The sequence below is a fragment of the Notolabrus celidotus genome, chromosome 23 (assembly GCF_009762535.1).
Source record: "Notolabrus celidotus isolate fNotCel1 chromosome 23, fNotCel1.pri, whole genome shotgun sequence".
Classification (NCBI taxonomy): Eukaryota; Metazoa; Chordata; class Actinopteri; order Labriformes; family Labridae; genus Notolabrus; species Notolabrus celidotus.
In genome coordinates, this window is record NC_048294.1 from 23,835,419 (window position 1) to 23,852,976 (window position 17,558).

At 40.4% G+C, this 17,558-nt stretch overlaps 2 protein-coding genes across 5 annotated transcripts in view; both read right to left on the reverse strand.

Moving 5' to 3' along the window:
- LOC117807839 (interleukin-13 receptor subunit alpha-1-like) overlaps positions 1-5,758 on the reverse strand; it is a 29,381-nt gene extending 23,623 nt beyond the window's left edge. Inside the window, exons 1-2 of the mRNA XM_034677249.1 lie at positions 5,230-5,758; positions 2,624-2,763 (exon numbers count right to left, since the gene is read on the reverse strand). Coding sequence (XP_034533140.1) covers positions 2,624-2,763; positions 5,230-5,290 — 201 coding nt within the window. The 5' untranslated portion in view covers positions 5,291-5,758. The remainder of the gene's footprint in view (positions 1-2,623; positions 2,764-5,229) is intronic.
- A 3,354-nt stretch (positions 5,759-9,112) lies between these two features.
- dock11 (dedicator of cytokinesis 11) overlaps positions 9,113-17,558 on the reverse strand; it is a 139,291-nt gene continuing 130,845 nt past the window's right edge. For 3 of the 4 annotated variants that reach the window (XM_034677077.1, XM_034677075.1, XM_034677076.1), the window contains one exon: positions 10,814-11,745. In XM_034677077.1, coding sequence (XP_034532968.1) covers positions 11,656-11,745 — 90 coding nt within the window. In that variant the 3' untranslated portion in view covers positions 10,814-11,655. Of the gene's footprint in view, positions 11,746-17,558 lie in introns of all 4 variants that reach the window. The other variant, XM_034677073.1, reaches the window with a different exon arrangement.

Sequence of the window (17,558 nt, forward strand, 5' to 3'; positions counted from 1 at the left end):
CAGAGACCAGCATTAAGATCTGAAGTCAGAGTTAAAGTGACCACGTTCTCTACACTGACGGTTAAATGTTTACTTTTATTTTTGTTAAATATGCCAAAAAATGTTTTATCAGACATTATTTTCTATTTGTGTCAGACATGACGATGGCAGTGTGGATAACAGAGAGTCTTTCCCTTGTGATGAGCTCAAACATCAACATGAGTCACGCACAGGTCTGGACCTGAATCACTCCATTTATAGCTGAAAAGACGCAGACTAAGAATGCTTTCCTGTCAACAGCAGAGAGACATAAAAACTGAGTTTGATCTCACCTTCAATACTTTGTATCATTAGAGCTCTAGTAAAACATTTTATGGCACATCACATATTTTCATACTGCTTAAAAATGGGCCACGTGACGGATCCACTAAAGTGCAGCCAAAACATTAGGAGCTCTCCCTGATAACCAGGAGTACATATCTCAGTACTTTAGCTTCACTTCTGTACACGAGGAAGAGAAGCGCTGTCATCTTCATAATCTGTCAGGGCTCATGTCTACTGAAGGTGTTTTTGTACTGGCAGCACCTGTTAAGGCCCTGTCACACCTTGACGATTTAGCCAGTGTATTCTGGCGTAGAAAGAAATTGGCGAGTACACTGGCCTACGTCGCATAAGGTATAGGTAAGAGCGCGCTGAAGCACGCTGGTATACGTCGTAGTACGGCGAGTATGCAGTGTATGGATCATACATCCGGGAAACGCCTGCCATAAGTTGTAGATAAGTTCTGTGATGGTTGACACACGTTCACACACGTAGAGCTGTGTGTCTACGTCTGTGTGAGTGTGAGAAGCCTTGGAGCCTTCACTCAGTGTCGAACAGCAGAGCCTCTGAAACAGAAGCTGAAGCCAGCATGTCAGAGTCTGCTGGTGTTCAACGATAAAGCTGCTGTTGTTGAATTCAATGAAGTTCAAAATGTGACATTTTGGAAAGCCCTGCAGTCAATAAGTGTAACTTGTTGTAAAGATCAGAGGCTGTGTTCCTGCTGGTTTCACTCCTCTGACACTCTCCACGGCTCATCATGTTCTTACTGAGAGAGACTGCAGAGTTTTTAATAACACACACCTTTTTAAATCACCAATGAAGAGCATCTCATTTCAACACTTATACATCGTCATTAACGAGTGGCAGCCTGCGTTATTAAACACTGCCAGCGCCTCCCACAAGTGGACTTTAGTTGGGTATAAGTTATGAATATAAATGTATACACCCAAAATTGAAAAAAATGTGTATGTCAGAGTTTCAGAGGCTTTTTGATACGTCGGGAAAACGCTGGCTAAATCGTCAAGGTGTGACAGGGCCATTAGCACGTCAGCACCAGAGCAGTTCCGAGTTTTCAGCACAGAAATGCGCTTGGTTCCAGCATTCTACATATTGTCTTTATGTTTTCTTTGTTAAAGGTGACATATTATGCTTTTTTTCATCAATATATATTGGTCTAAGAGGTCCCCAAAACATGTCTTTAAAGTTTATGCTCAAAAAATCCCTTTGAAATCAGATTTTGGTCTGCCTGTAAACTCCTCTTTTTCAGCCCTGCTCAGAACGGTCTGTTTTCTGTGTCTGTGCCTTTAAATGAGAATGAGCTCTCTGACCGCGCCCCCTCAGGAAGTGGATGTGCCTCGGCTCTCCAGCATGTTGATCTAATGTTTACATGTTGGCTGAATATATACAGCTGCTCACAGACCCGCGTTACTTCAACCCTCTGAATCTGATCCAGAATCTGATCCTGAGGGAGAGGCGCCTGCAGCAGGACCTTTCTGAACCATTGGTCACAGATTTAGTGTTTCTTGTTGTTTTATTTATCAGTATGTCGACATGTGTCTTGGTACACAGCGACGAACATGTAGCTATGTGGCTATGCTAACTAGCGCTAGCACTTATCCATGATAAATAAAAATCATCCACTAGATCTTCAAATCTGCAGACGTGGGGAGTAAAACCGACCTTTGTGTTGAGTTGTATTGTATACAGTCTATGGGCTGAACAAGCTCCGAGCTCTGACTCCGTGACAGACCGGATATTGTTGTTACGTAACAAAAACACTGAAGTCTGAAACGATTCGTTTCACACACATTTACAGAAAGGTGGAGAAATCAGAACAGGGGCAGAATGGATTTTTTTCATTTTCGGGGGGTTTGTAGACATGCCAGGGACACGTTTCAGGTAGAGAACCATTAAAAGTCGATTTTGCATGATATGTCACCTTTAAATTTGATTGAGTACAAGCTAATATTAAGCATTCAGACTTGATTTGATGATCACTACGAGAGGAAGCACAGGACGACCTTTATAACCTGCAACAGTAAGCGAAGATGAGAAGTGCTCTAAATCTGAAGTTGTGGGTGCCATCAAATAAAAGTGCAGTTAGTGGATACAGGCCCTTACCCAGCTTGTCTAAGGCTCAGGGACTTAATATATCAGGGTTTTTTTTAAATGACTCTGTACACTGGTCATCAGTATTGTTATTTAAGGTGCTCTGTAGTTCCAACAAGCAGGAAGTGAAGAGGATGTTATTCTCCAATGATACGTTTACAACTTGAGGCCCTCCGGACCCTAAACATACACCCAGGATCACCATGTTCCTTACTTCAGGCTTTCCTTTCTCCATATAGCAGTATCTGCACTTGACCTCACTGCCATCCTGCAGACCATTGGGCTTTTCCCAGGACACCGTTACAGTAAACGGGTCGAGCCACACATGCTTCAGCCCGGTTGGTGGAGGGCAATCTGTGGGTCAGAAAAAAGAGGAACTTATCTCACCTGCTCAGTATGAATGCTGCTGTTTGAAGAAGTTCTTCAGTTGAGACCACTCAGGAGGTTAAACCAGGACAGATTCTAAACTTTTGTGTTCTATCTCTGAAACATTGTGCATGTTCCTGCAAAACCGTGCAGCTCTTTTATTACACTTACAAAGGTTGTCTTCTACACATTTCATAAAAAGTATTTCATATTTTTATATCTCAGTAACTCCATTCCAGTTTCCTAACAGTGATAACTGTATTCAATGCCGAGCTCAGTAGTTTCATTCTGAACCTTTGGTACTGTTGGTGCATATCTAAGAGGAGCATCATGTTGTAGGTGCGTCTTGCAATACTTTGCATTGCTGAATATCTGCAGATGACTCAAATGTATGCATCTGTAAGTGAGCCAAAAGATATGTAAATGCATCACCTTGTTAACCGTGCAGGAGGAATCCTCAAGATACATTTTAGATAAGGAGAATGGCACGGAGTCCCCTTTTTCTTTTTAGTTCATGGCATTTGATATATTGTGCACTATTGACATGCACTGAAAAATACAGAAAGATTTTCTAAAATAATCGCCAACCCCAGATTTAAAGCTTTAACTGAAACATGAAACCTCTCAAAGTATGAAATGTTGCTTTGTTTCAGTCTTACAATGACTTTTTGCCCCTAAAAGACCTCATTTATCTCCTCATAATTATCAATTTGTCTTTATCTTTACATGCAGGTGTGACCCCAAAATCCAAAACTATTTGCTTTACCAGACGTGGGGCTTTTAAAATCCACTATTTGGACTCTGCCGTTGAACATTTCTTTGCACTTTAATGAGGCGTATTTCCTTTAGTTGTTACGGAAGTGTATTGCATTCACATGAGGAAAAAAATGTCAGATCTGTTTTTCTGAATTAGCAACATACCTCTTTCGTAAAACCCCATTAGCACCTCAAGGCCACACAGGGAAGTAAACATGCCTCAGTTGTTCAGTTTAATCCAGTTTTATTTTGCTCTGGGTTTAAAACATTCGGACACATAGTGTCTCTAAGTAACATAGATGGTTTTGTTATTAGCTTGTCAACATTGTGCAGGCAGCTGAGGACTTTGCAGCTGTTGATATTCAGGTAGGACTCCCGATAACTCATTCATTCAGAAATACGGACACTTTTCTTTTAACTCCAAGATAATTAACACGTTAATTCAGAAAAACAGAGCAGAATATTTTTTTCTCATTTGAATGCAATATGCTTCCTTAAGTTGTTGCTTTATATTATCAATATTGAAAATATGTGATTCTTAAGTTCTTATGTGATGTTTTAATTATGACCTGCCTAGCGCTTGCAGATGTAAGTCAGCTTTAAGCTAACTCTGGTACAATGTATATCACTTTCATTCCCAGAACTTTTGTACATAGCTAATTCTAACTATTCTGCGCTTCTGTATATACTTTATTATCTTATTTCATTCTTTTTTAGTTTGATCTTTATTTTATTTTTATTTATTAAATTTGATCTTTATTTTTTTTTATTCTTTTTTTATTTTATCTTTATTTTATTTTATCTTACTTTATTTTACTTTATTCGTATTTATATCTTATTTTATTTCTTCTGTCAATATTTTAACTTTCTTACATACTGTTTATAACAACTCTGTAATGATAGAATTTCCCTCCCCGGGATAAATAAAGTATTTCTGATTCTGATTCTGACGCATCAAATTGCAACATTTATGTTCAATAATGTTCATGTCCCATTATAAATAAAGCTAATCAATTAATTAATTTAAATGTAGATTATTTTTTGGATGTTGCCATTCTGTTGCATCAATCTAGATATAAGTGGAGATAGAAAGGTTAGATATACACATATATATATAATTTTGTCATTTTTGCCTTTATTCGATAGGACAGATGGAGAGGAACAGTAAAGTGGGGAGTAGAGAGTGGAAGCATGGTAGAGGTTGGGAGTCGAACCTGCGACCGCTGCCACGAGGACTCTGTACATGGGGCGCACTAGGCCAAGAGCCCCCAGAAAGGGTAGATAACTGATGCTCATTTGAGTGTGTGCACACAGACTTCATGCCACTCCTGCATTTAGTACCCCACTGAGGCCACCACAGTCAGGGTCTGGATCCGCCCCTGTGTACTTGGCAGATGGTCTCATAATCCGGGATCATGTCGCTGATTTTGATTAATGAACATAATAAATACAACTTGGAGCTCAAAATTACATATAAAATGTGCATGTGTGTGCTAACAGCCCCCAGGTGCAGTGTCTCTCCTGCCAGGTTATCATTTGATCTGATTACCTGTGGGTTCAAAGTGCGTCATAACACCCCGGCTGTAATAACTGCGCCGTGTGGTCGTGGAAAACCTCGATCCTCTCATGGAAGTTGATAACTTTCCCTCTTAAGTCCAACAATAACACATTACATAAAGTGAAGTAAAGGGTCCTTACCTGCTTTAGTGTGGAGCACCAGAGACATGACGGCGCATGTTAAGAGGACGATAAACTCCATATCCAACTGAGCTGTTCTCCAGAGAGCGCGTTTAATCCAACTGGAGTTCACTTCATAGATCCTCTGATGGTGTAGTCTAACAGTGGGTGTTACAGCGTCCACAACACAGACCACGTGAGATAAGTAGACCTAAAGAAACCCATGTGAAAGAAGCTGCAGTGAAAGGACTCAGACACCAAACAGACGCACCTTGACAGAGTGGGAGAGCTCGGTGTCCGACGAGACTACCGGGAACAGCGGGGCGGAGCCGCTGTGAGAGTGGGAGGAAAACTGTGACATCAAGGTAAAGAAAGGGACTCAGTGAGGAAACTAAACAACACTCACTTACTCCTACTGTGACCCTCAGAAGTAACCAAACCGTACACACATGGTGTTCAAGGTTTAAAGTCAAAAGCAGCTGAATCTGTAATTGAAGACAATCCAGTGACCACGCATGCGTGTGAACATAAGTGCAATATTCTAAACCACAAGTTGCCATCATCCTTTCCTCCAGGAAGTAGCCAGGCTTTAAACGAGCCTGTAGATCATTAAGCTTATTATGTGCATGGTAATGGATTCATGCAACAACAAACAACACAGAGTAAATTTATGGTAAACTGCCAAGACACACACACACACACACACACACACACACACACACACACACACACACACACAGAAATCTGATTTGTGTTTTGCTGACTGAGATGAAGATCATGGTGAAGGCTCTGGCTCCATAAGGTTTGACAGATAAACTGTAAAGAGCAGATTAGTGGTTTCGATTAACAGATTAACAGACTTTGATGGCTTGCAAATCATGAATTATTTTCTTAAATTCATAAATAGAGCAAAGACAACCCTTCAAATGTTGAAACTGCACACACGTAGCACCTGCAACCAGTTAGTAATACAACTGGCGCTCCAGAGAGGCAGAGTCACAAGATAAGAAAAGATCGTCCACCCTGTGAGAGACTGTGAGGACATAGTTCAACAATTCAGAATAATGAGTCCCAGAGAGGGACTGAGGCAAAGTAGAGAACTGTGCTGTGTAAGACAAATCAAATCAATTTATTTAACCACTCAACTTTATCAAACAGCTCCCTCATACATGCCTTTTGGTATTGTGCCAAAATTAGGACAACTTGGGATGATATCGAAACATGGATGTCTAAAATGTGTGATTTAAAATTGAGTTCTCACCAGTGATTTGTCTTTTCCAAAACTGTGGCAAAATAAGACACCCGTCTGGATGTCAAATTCTGTTTTCATCATGAGTTTTTAAGAAACTGATTCTGAAAAATTGGAAAAACATGGAAGCACCTATGCTTCAAATACGGAAAACACTCGTGAAATATTATCTGAGTATTGAAAGGACAATATCGGAGGACAGCAACAAAGGAAAACTATTTGACAGTATATGGAGCAAGATTTATGAAGCTCTGTAGACGAGAGAAGACACAGAATCACCCGACTACCATAGACTCTAAGGAACCCCCCTCAAACTTGTATTAATGCAAGTGTGTGTAAGTGTTTGAAAGTGTGTGTGTGTGTGTGTTTTTGTGTGGGTTTGTGTTTGTGTTTGTGTTTGTGTTTGTGTGTGTGTGTGTGTGTGTGTGTGTGTGTGTGTGTGTGTGTGTGTGTGTGTAAGTGTGTGTGTTGGTGTGAGTCTACATGTTGGTGAAGGTGTATTGTGGACTAGTGTGAACATGTCAGAGTGGGTGTAAGGGATACAAACTACCTGTGAGATTGATTTAATGTAACTGTAATGTGAATGAACAACACAAACAGGATCTATGAAATGAAATGTGATTTTCTTTGTTTTGTTTTTGTTTGTTTTTGCCTTGTTTGTTGTGTTTTTATTATTATTATTATTATTTGGAATTAAGATGACCAATTATTTGAATCGCATAATGTTGTGAAGTATTTAGACCCTTGCACGCTTAATCAAATAAAATATCCATCCATGATGGCCCGGGTAGCTTACACATCTTATACTACAGGTTTTGGAGCAACATTTGCTGCCATGCAGGCCGTGACGTTTTCAGGCATGATCGTGCATATTTCAACAGGACGATGCCAAACCACATTCTGCTTGTATTACGACAGCACGGCTCCGTGGTAGAAGAATTCAGTTGCCAAACTGGCCTGTCTGCAGTCCCAAATTGTCACCTGGTGAAAAGATTTGGAACATTATGGCATGAAAAACATGACAATGGAGACCATGAACTTATGGAACTTCAAACTGCAGAAACCTAACAGAGTTGTTAAAATAAATTTGTTTTTACAGGTAGGTGTTCTTCCTGCATGGCCCTCGGCCTGCCACACCTCAAACGGTGCCTGTTTTGGTTAGCTGCAGGGTCATCAACTGGGGACCACCGCTCATAGATGTTTCGCCCCTTAGCCCAGAACATCTCCTGGTGGCGGGGCAGTGAACAGGGACGTCTTCCTTACACTCCCTGCAGCTAACCTTCTTCAGGAGCTGCTTGCTCCCCATATTTTGTTAAAAAGAGATGATGCAACACGTCAACATGCCTCATCACAATTTTTTTAACCATGTTGCTGGCATCGTATTTACAATGAGGATATATTTCTCATAAAACAATAAAACATTACAAATGCTGACCTTGCCCTTATTTTGATAATGATGATGATTTGCAATCCATACAATTCTGATTTAACTGACATGTCACACAGCATCACAACAATTTTGGAATAGAGGTTGTACATTATCCATAATACAACTTCAGGTGCATTTCGACCAAGAGTTCCGGGGGCTTTTAGCCCCCAGAACTACTTAACCCTGAACTAAAAGGTTCCTGTGCCCTCGTTGTTGTCTGCGTTTCGACCGCGGGCTGAAGTCCCGGGTAGATTGTGCAAATCAGACCAGTGAAGTATGGAGGAAAAAAAGTAAATGCACCACCAGACCAGTAGAGGGCAGTAAAACAAAGAGGAATGCCGTTCATCACAGATGACACCATAGAAGCAGACGGACAGGCAGGTATCATTATGAGCAACACAACAGTTAGCCTGTTAGCATGAAGAGACTCAGCTGGCACTGTTTTAGATGGTGCTATATTTCATCACAGATGGATTCACTGAATCAACACGTGAGAGGAGATAAGCACGAGTAGCAAAGACGTTTCAACACGGCTTTAAAATCCTTTTGAACTCAAAAAGCCGTGGCAGAGATCAGACGGTGTTTTGGTTTAAACAGCGACCCTGTTAACTGGAGACTCTCAGCCGGATGCATCCCTCATAAACGTCTTTAGACCATCATTAAATATCTGATGAAGATATTTTGAAATCTTAATAAAAACTAAACTAGTTTGCATTCCCAGGAACTCCCTCTGTGTTTCAACAGCTGTGTAAACTCCACAAACACTGACACGTTCAGATGAAGGTCACCAGTTTACAGGGTCACTTTTAAAACCGTAACACCGGGAGAGACGCATTCACGGTGGGCTGAGAGAAGACTACTGTTACAAGCTGCTAAATCAAGAGAATCACAGCTTCTTCTTTTGAAAAGTACACACACATACAAAAAAGATAGAACAAATCAAAACTAATGAAAGAAAGAGAAATCAAGTGAATCACAGATGTGTGTGATGTTATTGTGGACGGAGGGCGGAATAAAAACACTGCGGTTAATCTATCAATCAGACACGTTCAGCATTGCAGGCCCTGCCCCCAGAAAGGGGCTTTTCAGGGGGGAGATTATCTACCCCTGAACTAAATTTAGACCCTGGTTCCTCCGGTGGAAACACACGTAGTTCAGAGGTAAAGTCACTGCAGGAATGATATATCCTCAAAATGATTTCCTCATTATGAGATTTTCAGCCAGTCTCAACATGTTTTCCAAGTTTTATTGAAAAAAGACTTTACAAAGAAATTTTAACAAGCAGCTGCACTTCTGTTCAATGCGATAAAGATGATAACAACAAAAACCCCTTCCTGCTATGACACATTGGACTGAACTGAGTCCAACATGTTTCAGATATAAATACATACATACAGTACATACAAACATACATGGATACAGAATTCTCTTTACAGCATGACCACAAAGTATGTACATTTGCTTAAATATCATTCATCTAACTGCTAATTACAGTGTAGCACTTGTGAAATACTGATAATAACCAGCATGTGATGTTATTACTTGAGAGTCTCTTCAGAAGGCAGAGCGGAAAGGCACTGGATCTTAACCCAGATGAGAGGAACTCCTCACTCACTCACTGAAGTAAATACTAACACACCGCTGTGATCGCCGTGTCCCGTTGGCGCCGTTTCTGACTCCAATCTCTACGGGTCACAAAATGAGCCAAGAGAACAGTTTCAGTGATTGTTATCAGCTTTGATAGACTTCAACATCATAGTTTATTCTTTAATGCTATGACATAATTGATTACCTATTTAAAACTATCATTTACTTACATTAACAATGTGATCTAAACAAACCCTTCTTAGGAGCAGCGATATCACACAGCTTTAACAGCCCTGAGGTCTGACTGGACGGCCTGATGAGGCTTTTAAATTTAACACTAAACAAACTGGGGAGGAACTTTGGCCTTGAGTTTAGCTAAAGGCTCCTGCGTGACTTGTTTATCACACTGTTACTCGAGCTGGCTGCCTGCTTATAAACACTCACCATGTGTATGAAAGAGTAGCATCACTATTTCTATTTGATTTCCTTGTTACAATCAGCTGAAATGAGATCAAAGACTATATAAAGACATGGACGTGGTCTCTGTAACATCACTGATCGATTTCTGAAGAGATAATAGTGGTCGCAATATTGGACAGGCTGACTCTGACTTACTGTCTCCTGATCTAGAGACAGGCGCTAACTGGTCTCCTTGGTAAAAAACTATACCGCACCTTTTTTAAAAGTAAACTTAAAGCTGGGGTTGGTAGTCAGATTTAGATTTTTGTTATACTGGTTAAAATGATCTTTATGTCCTGATGGTAATCAATACATAATGTGTTCTTAAAAAAGAGGTAAAAAAACCTGCTATCTACAGCCGGAGTAAACCTGGGAAAACACCAACCAATCCCTGCCATCAGGAGCCAAATGAGGAAACCAATCAAATCCTGTCCTGCCGTTCTGCCCGCCTCCTGCAGAGCGTACATTTCATGTTTGTTTGTGTTTTTAACTTTCACTATGAGAATGTTTTGGTGTTTTCTTACCGCTGAGTGAGACATGAGTTGACGTAGTGCAAAACACAAACCATGTGTTGAGGACCGGTTTTGAATCAGTCACCATCATATGGTCGTGAATCAGCGGCGTTTTGGAGGAGCTCCAAGGGGAGGGGGGGGGGGGGGGGTTAGACGGAGTCCTGAGGAAATGCTACATTCAAATTCATGCTAGTTTTCTGTGACTACCAACCCTAGCTTTAACACTTACCTTTTTAATCTAGCTTTTTTAATTTGGAGAAATTGATTTTTAGCCCTGGACTACATTATTATTTTAAACTTTGCTTTAACATTTATTTATCTTAATTAATTAATTATCTATTTATTCATTGTATTTTTGTTTTTGAACTCACTAACTTTTCTTTCCACTCTGACTTGTTTTATTCATTTTACTGTGTTGATTTTATTTGATATTTAAGTATTTTATTTATAATCATGTCTTTTATAATTTTACCAGTGCTGTTGTTGCTGTCTCTCTGTTATTCTGTGAAGCACTTTGGGCTGCATGTTTATATGTATGAAAGGTGCTATATAAATAAAGTTGAGTTGAGTTTAATTTCAATACGGGATCTAATAGGGCTTCCTTGCCTCTAGTGGACACTCAGGGAACTGCAGTATTTAACACTTCTACATTGGCTCCAATGTTCGTCACCTAAGGTTGCTGCTTGGTTGGTATATCAGGTACCAGGCTAGCCCTGACAAGAAAGCCTGCCCAAGCAAGACATTGCAACACATCTGTGTCCTAGAAGTCAGCTCATGTGGTATAAATCCATTCAGGGGGGAGTGAGGTTCCTGCATAGTTCTACAGGGAAACTTTGCAGAGAGAGAACGGCTGAAGTAAAAATTGCTTGAGATGAGTTTCTCCCTCTTGACAGTAAATCCTGTCATTCATCGCAAAGGCAGAAGAAAAAGTGCAATACAACCTAGCATGACTCAGCATAACACCGAAACCTGACATGCTGACATTTAGTCGGTGTTGCTGAGATACATTCTCCAAAATACTGCTGCTGGGGTTTTAGTATTATATCCGTCTGCTCTCAGTCGACAGACCGGGGGACAATAAGCATTGGCTTTGAACACAGCGATAAGGCAGAGTTGCCAAGGGAAGGGTGGTGTTTTGGCAAGGGGAACCAGGAAGACATGAAACAAATAGTCTTTCAGTTCAGGTTTAGGAGCTATGGATGCAGAGGAGGTCAGCCCAGGTCGGTGGACGTCCCACTGATGGCACGAAACACATGGAGGGAGTTTTGCAGGAGCGAGCGCATCAGGTCCTCCTGGTAGATCTAGGGTCAGAGCAAAACACAGACAAGTTGAGTGAGAGTTCACACACACACGCACACACACACACACACACACACACACACGCACACACACACACACACCAAAGTCAAATGAGCTACATTTTGTCTATAAACTTGATTGCATGAGCAGGCAGGATGAGACAGTCCATGAATGTGGAGTAAATGAGTAAAATAAAATGTCCCAACATAAAGAAAGAACACATTTTGAAATCAAACTTTGCAACATACAGAAATATGGATCCAAATGTCTCACTGTTGTTTGTTTTGAGATCTCTTATCTTTGATCAAACCCTTTGTTTTCATTGTTATTAGGCCTCTTGCTGCCTGACACTGATGTTGAACTGTGAACAAACCAAATCTAAGATGTGGGCGGGGCCTAGCGATCTAGGCAGCTGAGTTCCAGCACATTCAAGCGTGTTTATCTCCCAGATACTAAACAGTTAGGACTTTATTCAAACAGCTGCTGCAGAACATTGAACCCACGCTGCACATGCCGCAAAGCAGAGAACCCAGCTGTGAACAGAAGTGTGTTTAAGGTCTACTATGTCAGGACTTTTATTTCTATTAATATACATATTACACACATAAATACCAAGATCATCTAGACTCTTTTGAAGTAACAATTCAAAAGCCTCTGGTAACCCGAATCAACAAAAACATTCTACCAATGATATTTAGAGTCACATTTACATGCTATTATATACATTTAAAATATTAGAACTGAACTTTAATCCATTTATTTAATATTATCAGTTAAGTTTCTGATACCATTCTAACGCTAGGATGAAGAAGGTGGGGTTAACTTCGATATTTGTGATGAAGTAAATATCCAACCAAACAGAAATGAAACACTGAGTCACGTGCACACATGTTCAACCAAACTACTCCGCTCCTGATCAGATTGTCTCCTGACATCTCAGCCAGCTCCCCTCAGAGTTGTCTTAGCTGTTAGCTTGTTTGCTAATCACGTACTGCCTGTAATCTGTCTGTATAGCTGTCTCTCTGCTCTTTGCACCGCTGTGCTCGTGTGTCCCTGTCTGCACATCCACCGCTGAAGATGACAGCTTGTTGTCATTCTTCTATTTTCATAACTGAGTTGGATTTGGAGAAACTTTGAGCCACGGTTGAGTGGCTAATGCAGTCCCGTATATGGTCTGCTCATTTCCCCAGGACCGGTTCACTAACTTTCCTCAGGACCGGTTCACTAACTTTCCCCAGGACTGGTTCACTAACTTTCCCCATGACCGGTCCACTAACTTTCCCCAGGACCGGTTCACTAACTTTCCTCAGGACCGGTTCACTAACTTTCTCCAGGACTGGTTCACTAACTTTCCCCAGGACCGGTCCACTAACTTTCCCCAGGACCGGTTCACTAACTCTCCTCAGGACCGGTCCACTAACTTTCACCAGGACCGGTTCACTAACTTTCACCAGGACCGGTTCACTAACTTTCCTCAGGACCGGTTCACTAACTTTCCCCAAACAGCTCAGAGTTTAGACAAACAGCTCTGTCTGACACCCTGAGCCGAGCTCCTCTGCGTGAACATACTACACTTTAGCCTCCGCTGCTCTGGGGTGTCCCATGGTCCTGATGCCCCGGAGACTACGGAGTGATAGAACTAATAAATGATAGAAGTCCAGATTCTGAAGTATTTTGGTCTCAGCACTCAGAGACCATTGTAAATGAATCATTTTCAGATTCTGGAGTTTCGAGGTCTTTAGATTCAGAGTCAGACGGCTCAAACATGCAGGCTGTGAACTCTCTCTTGACCTGTCAATCAAAGAGTTAGGCCACGCCCACACAGTCCTGAGAAATGCTCTGACCTGTATAATAAGATGTTTTTGAAGAGTTTTTTTTCAGAATTGTGGATGTCTATTTTCCCTCCGATTTCTGTTAAAGCTTAATTGCACATTACATTTTGATATTCTATATGAATTGTAAATAATCAATTCATGTTTCAAGAGGCTTTAAGGGGTCCGAGGCCACATCTTAGACCCACCTCTGTGTATATTCTTAAAGGTTCTGATTTTGGAGTCACTTTTGGAGGTTAGCATTAGTGTTCTGCAGGTTAAAGGTGTGTCTGTGAGAAGTTTCTGTGGATGTGATTTTCTCTAAACTTGCATCAAAACCTGTTGACAGTCTTGCACCAAAAGTCGTTTCAACATTATTATTTCTGCAATCGACAGGACATCACACTCCACGACGTGAGAAGATCAGCGCTGTGATGATAAGGAGACTCTACTTCTGTAAATCTGATGAAGGTACAGCTACGGTAAGTGATTGTAACATCAACTACGAGTCATTGATAAGTGTTGCATCGGCCTGAGGTGATACGTGTTTTTCAGTATTGTGGTTCGTTTTAGAAGAACAGTCAGGAGCTAGGTTGTAAACATGTTGTGTAACATGTGTTGGTATGTAAATACTCTGACCCTCAGCAGAGTAGTACTGTCGGTGTGGTGACAGGATTTAATTAGCATCACTCCTCCTTTGTGGAGTTCTTCAACACAATGCTACCAGTGTTTGCCTCCATGCACAATGTAAATAAACACTGCGTCATGTTTTTGATGATGCGCCCAGTTTGTGGGAGGCAGGATGGTTTTGCATGACGGATGTCTGCACAGCTCAGCTTCTGTAAAGAGATATCAGTTGTACAGTGCTTCTATTATGACTGTAGTTGTATTTCAGTATCAAGATGACTACATTTTACACACTACATTTTTAGAAGTGGCTCAGAGGAAGGGACATTCCTAGACATATTTTGAGTTGCCGGAACTAAAAAAGTTAAGTTTGGTCAGTTAGAATATACAATGTAGTTCAATTAGTAATGGAGTAATGCTAACTTAAAAAGCTGAGTTAAATAAATGGGGGGGGGGGGGGGGGGGGGGATGATTGTTTAAACTAAGTATCTTCAGGTACTGTAACTCAGTTAATAGTACATTCAACTTAAATGTTCTATTCCATTCCATTAGGAGCTCAAGTACATTGAACGTAGTCCACTTCACTTATTCAACTAATGCTTCATTACTTAAAAATGTTAAGGCAACGAGTTACCTTGATTTTTTTAACTAGAGTCTACTTATCCGGGTTTACAATGTACCTGACAGTGCTCTAAATGTCGGCGGTTTTGGAAGGGAGTATGTGATACTATCTCTAGCATTCATGATGAAAGTCTTCCAATGGATCCAGAGATTTGTTTGCTGGGCAACTTTGCTCATTTTAATTTCAAAGATAGATATGCTATCAAGCTTACAGAAATCTTACTGATCATTGCCAAAAGATGTATCACTTTAAAATGGAAATTCCTGTTGGACTCTGGCTCTCTGAAGTCAATAAATGTGTTCCACTTGAGAGAAAACCTGCCATCTCACATGATGGACTTTGTATAACTATCACCGCTCCCTCTCTCTCTCATTCTTCTCTATCCCTCCTTCTAGACCCAACCGAGGCAGATGTCTGTCTAACATGAGTCTGGTTCTGCTCGAGGTTTCTGCTTGTTAACAAAGTTTTTCCTTGTAACTAGCTAAATACTGCGAGGTGCAATGCTCATGGTGGATTAAGGTGGGGTCAGACTGAGTCTTATCCTGTCTTGGTGTTGGGTCTGTGTTCATAATTTAACATAGAGTGGTCTAGACCTGCTCTGTTTGTAAAAGAGTCTTCAGATAGCGTTTGTTGTGATTTGGCGCTGTACAAATAAAGATTGATTGATTGATAACAAAACTGTATTGAGAATGTCTTCTTGACTATACCACCTTTGAGGTGAAGATTCATTTTTGTCTTTCGCCTTTTTTGGTAACCTTTTCTTGTTTTTATTTTTCACATTTTCGTTATTTTGGAACAACCTACTGTCTCTATTTATTCTGTAATATCAACTTCTCTCATACAGTAGCTTTCATTCTTTTCTGTTCTTTATATATGTCTATTTTCTGTTTATGTGTTTAAATCTGAAAAGCAAAGAAAAATATTCAAAGACAATAGATGCAAACTCAGGAATCATGTGTTCTCAAACAGCACAAAAAGATCAAACACCTTCTGATCAAATTACCTGTTTTCCTTAAAGCTACAGGCAAGCACATTGGAAGGAAAAAAACAAGGTGGTTAGTTTTGCAAGTCATTCAAACCATTACAATGAAGCAAAACCTTGGGAAAGTGTGTTGCAACCATAGACTGTAAATAGGTCGCAACACAGATGACACATTGCAGTAACTGTAAGAGTGAGCACACAACACTAATGAGAAACACAGTCAGACTAAAAACAGTAAAATGAACACATTTCTACATTTAACTCACCCCTTGACATCAAAATCAACATAATCCATTACCAATAATGGATTTTAAATAAAGGAGTGAGAGAGCAGTCTTTGGTCGTCCTTTTCTGGGAAACACTCAAGAGGAAATTCATTTTTGAATTATTCCTGGATGGAGCATTAACAAAGCCTCCCTGTGCAGCTCATTATGACTCACTTTCAGTCCCAACATGGCAGAATTAAATATGAACTGAACATGAAGGAGTGATGTGTTTCTCTGTTTGGAAAGCTCAGAGTAAGTGAAAGCTCCACAAACAGGCAGCAAGTAAAGCATTGTTCTGTAGACAGTGGCTGAATCCAGCATGCACATTTACCGACTCGTTCTATGTAGTGTTGGAAATATTTTAATGGAGAAGTTGAAAAACTCTTTGAGGATCCTAAGCAGTGATGGACAAAGTCCAAGTCTTTATAACTTAAGTCAGAGTATAGATCCTCCTGGTAAAACTTTAATCCAACACAAGTGACAGTTGTTCAGTCAGATTGTGACTTGAGTTAAAGTCCTGGAGTACCTGCTTTTAAAAATACTGAAGTATTCAAAGTACTTTTTAAAATATCTCTTAACATATTTTCACAAAGCATGAGGTCAGTCAAGAATGCATGGGTGAACATTCTGCTCCGTTCTGTTTATCTAGAAAACATGATTTCATATCTAAAAAGTCTACCATGAAATATAAACTAAGTTACTACAAGCACAGACAAGTTTACAATGTTCCTCTGGAATCAAAGCAGTGTGTTAGCTCCAGACCTCCACATGCTTTCTCAGGTTAGATGCTGATGTTTTGGAGGCTGTGATGAAGTTTGTGTGGTAAACAGATCAGAGATTTACAACAATACAAACAATCATTCTTTATTTCAAAAAGCTCAAACGTGGGTTTAAAATACGGCCGTGGTGCTCAGGTAGAGAATCATCATCCTTCTCAGTCATAGCCATCATCACCACGACTAAATGAACGCACTGATCTGAAGAACGTTTGATCTAAGCTCAACCCAGGTACGGCTACACCACTGAGACAAACCAAACACAAGGACACCAACAGTTTACGGTCTTTGGGATCTGATTTCAGAAAAGAAGACTCATCAGCTGACTTCAAAGATAAAGTAGAGAGTAACTAGAGCACTGATAGAAATGTAGAGGAGTCAAAAGGATGAGATTTGTCTTTAAATGGAGTAAAAGTAAGAAGTTCACCAAATAATAATACTCAAGTAAAGTACAGATACTCAAAACATTTACTTTGTTACTGTCTACCACTGATCCCAAGTGGGCTGTATTTTCAACCCCAATGTGTGCAGGTTTTGTATGTCTCCACTCTATATTTGGGCTTTTTATGCCCTTGTTGAGAGACATAGGACAGAGGATAGAGGATGAACCAAGGAGAAGAGAGAGAAGGGGGTATCACATGCAGCAGAGAACAGGAGGCTAAAGCCCAGGCTGCCCCCTTCAAGGACTATAACCTCATTGGTATTTGTGAGTAGGAGGAAGTAGTGAGGAA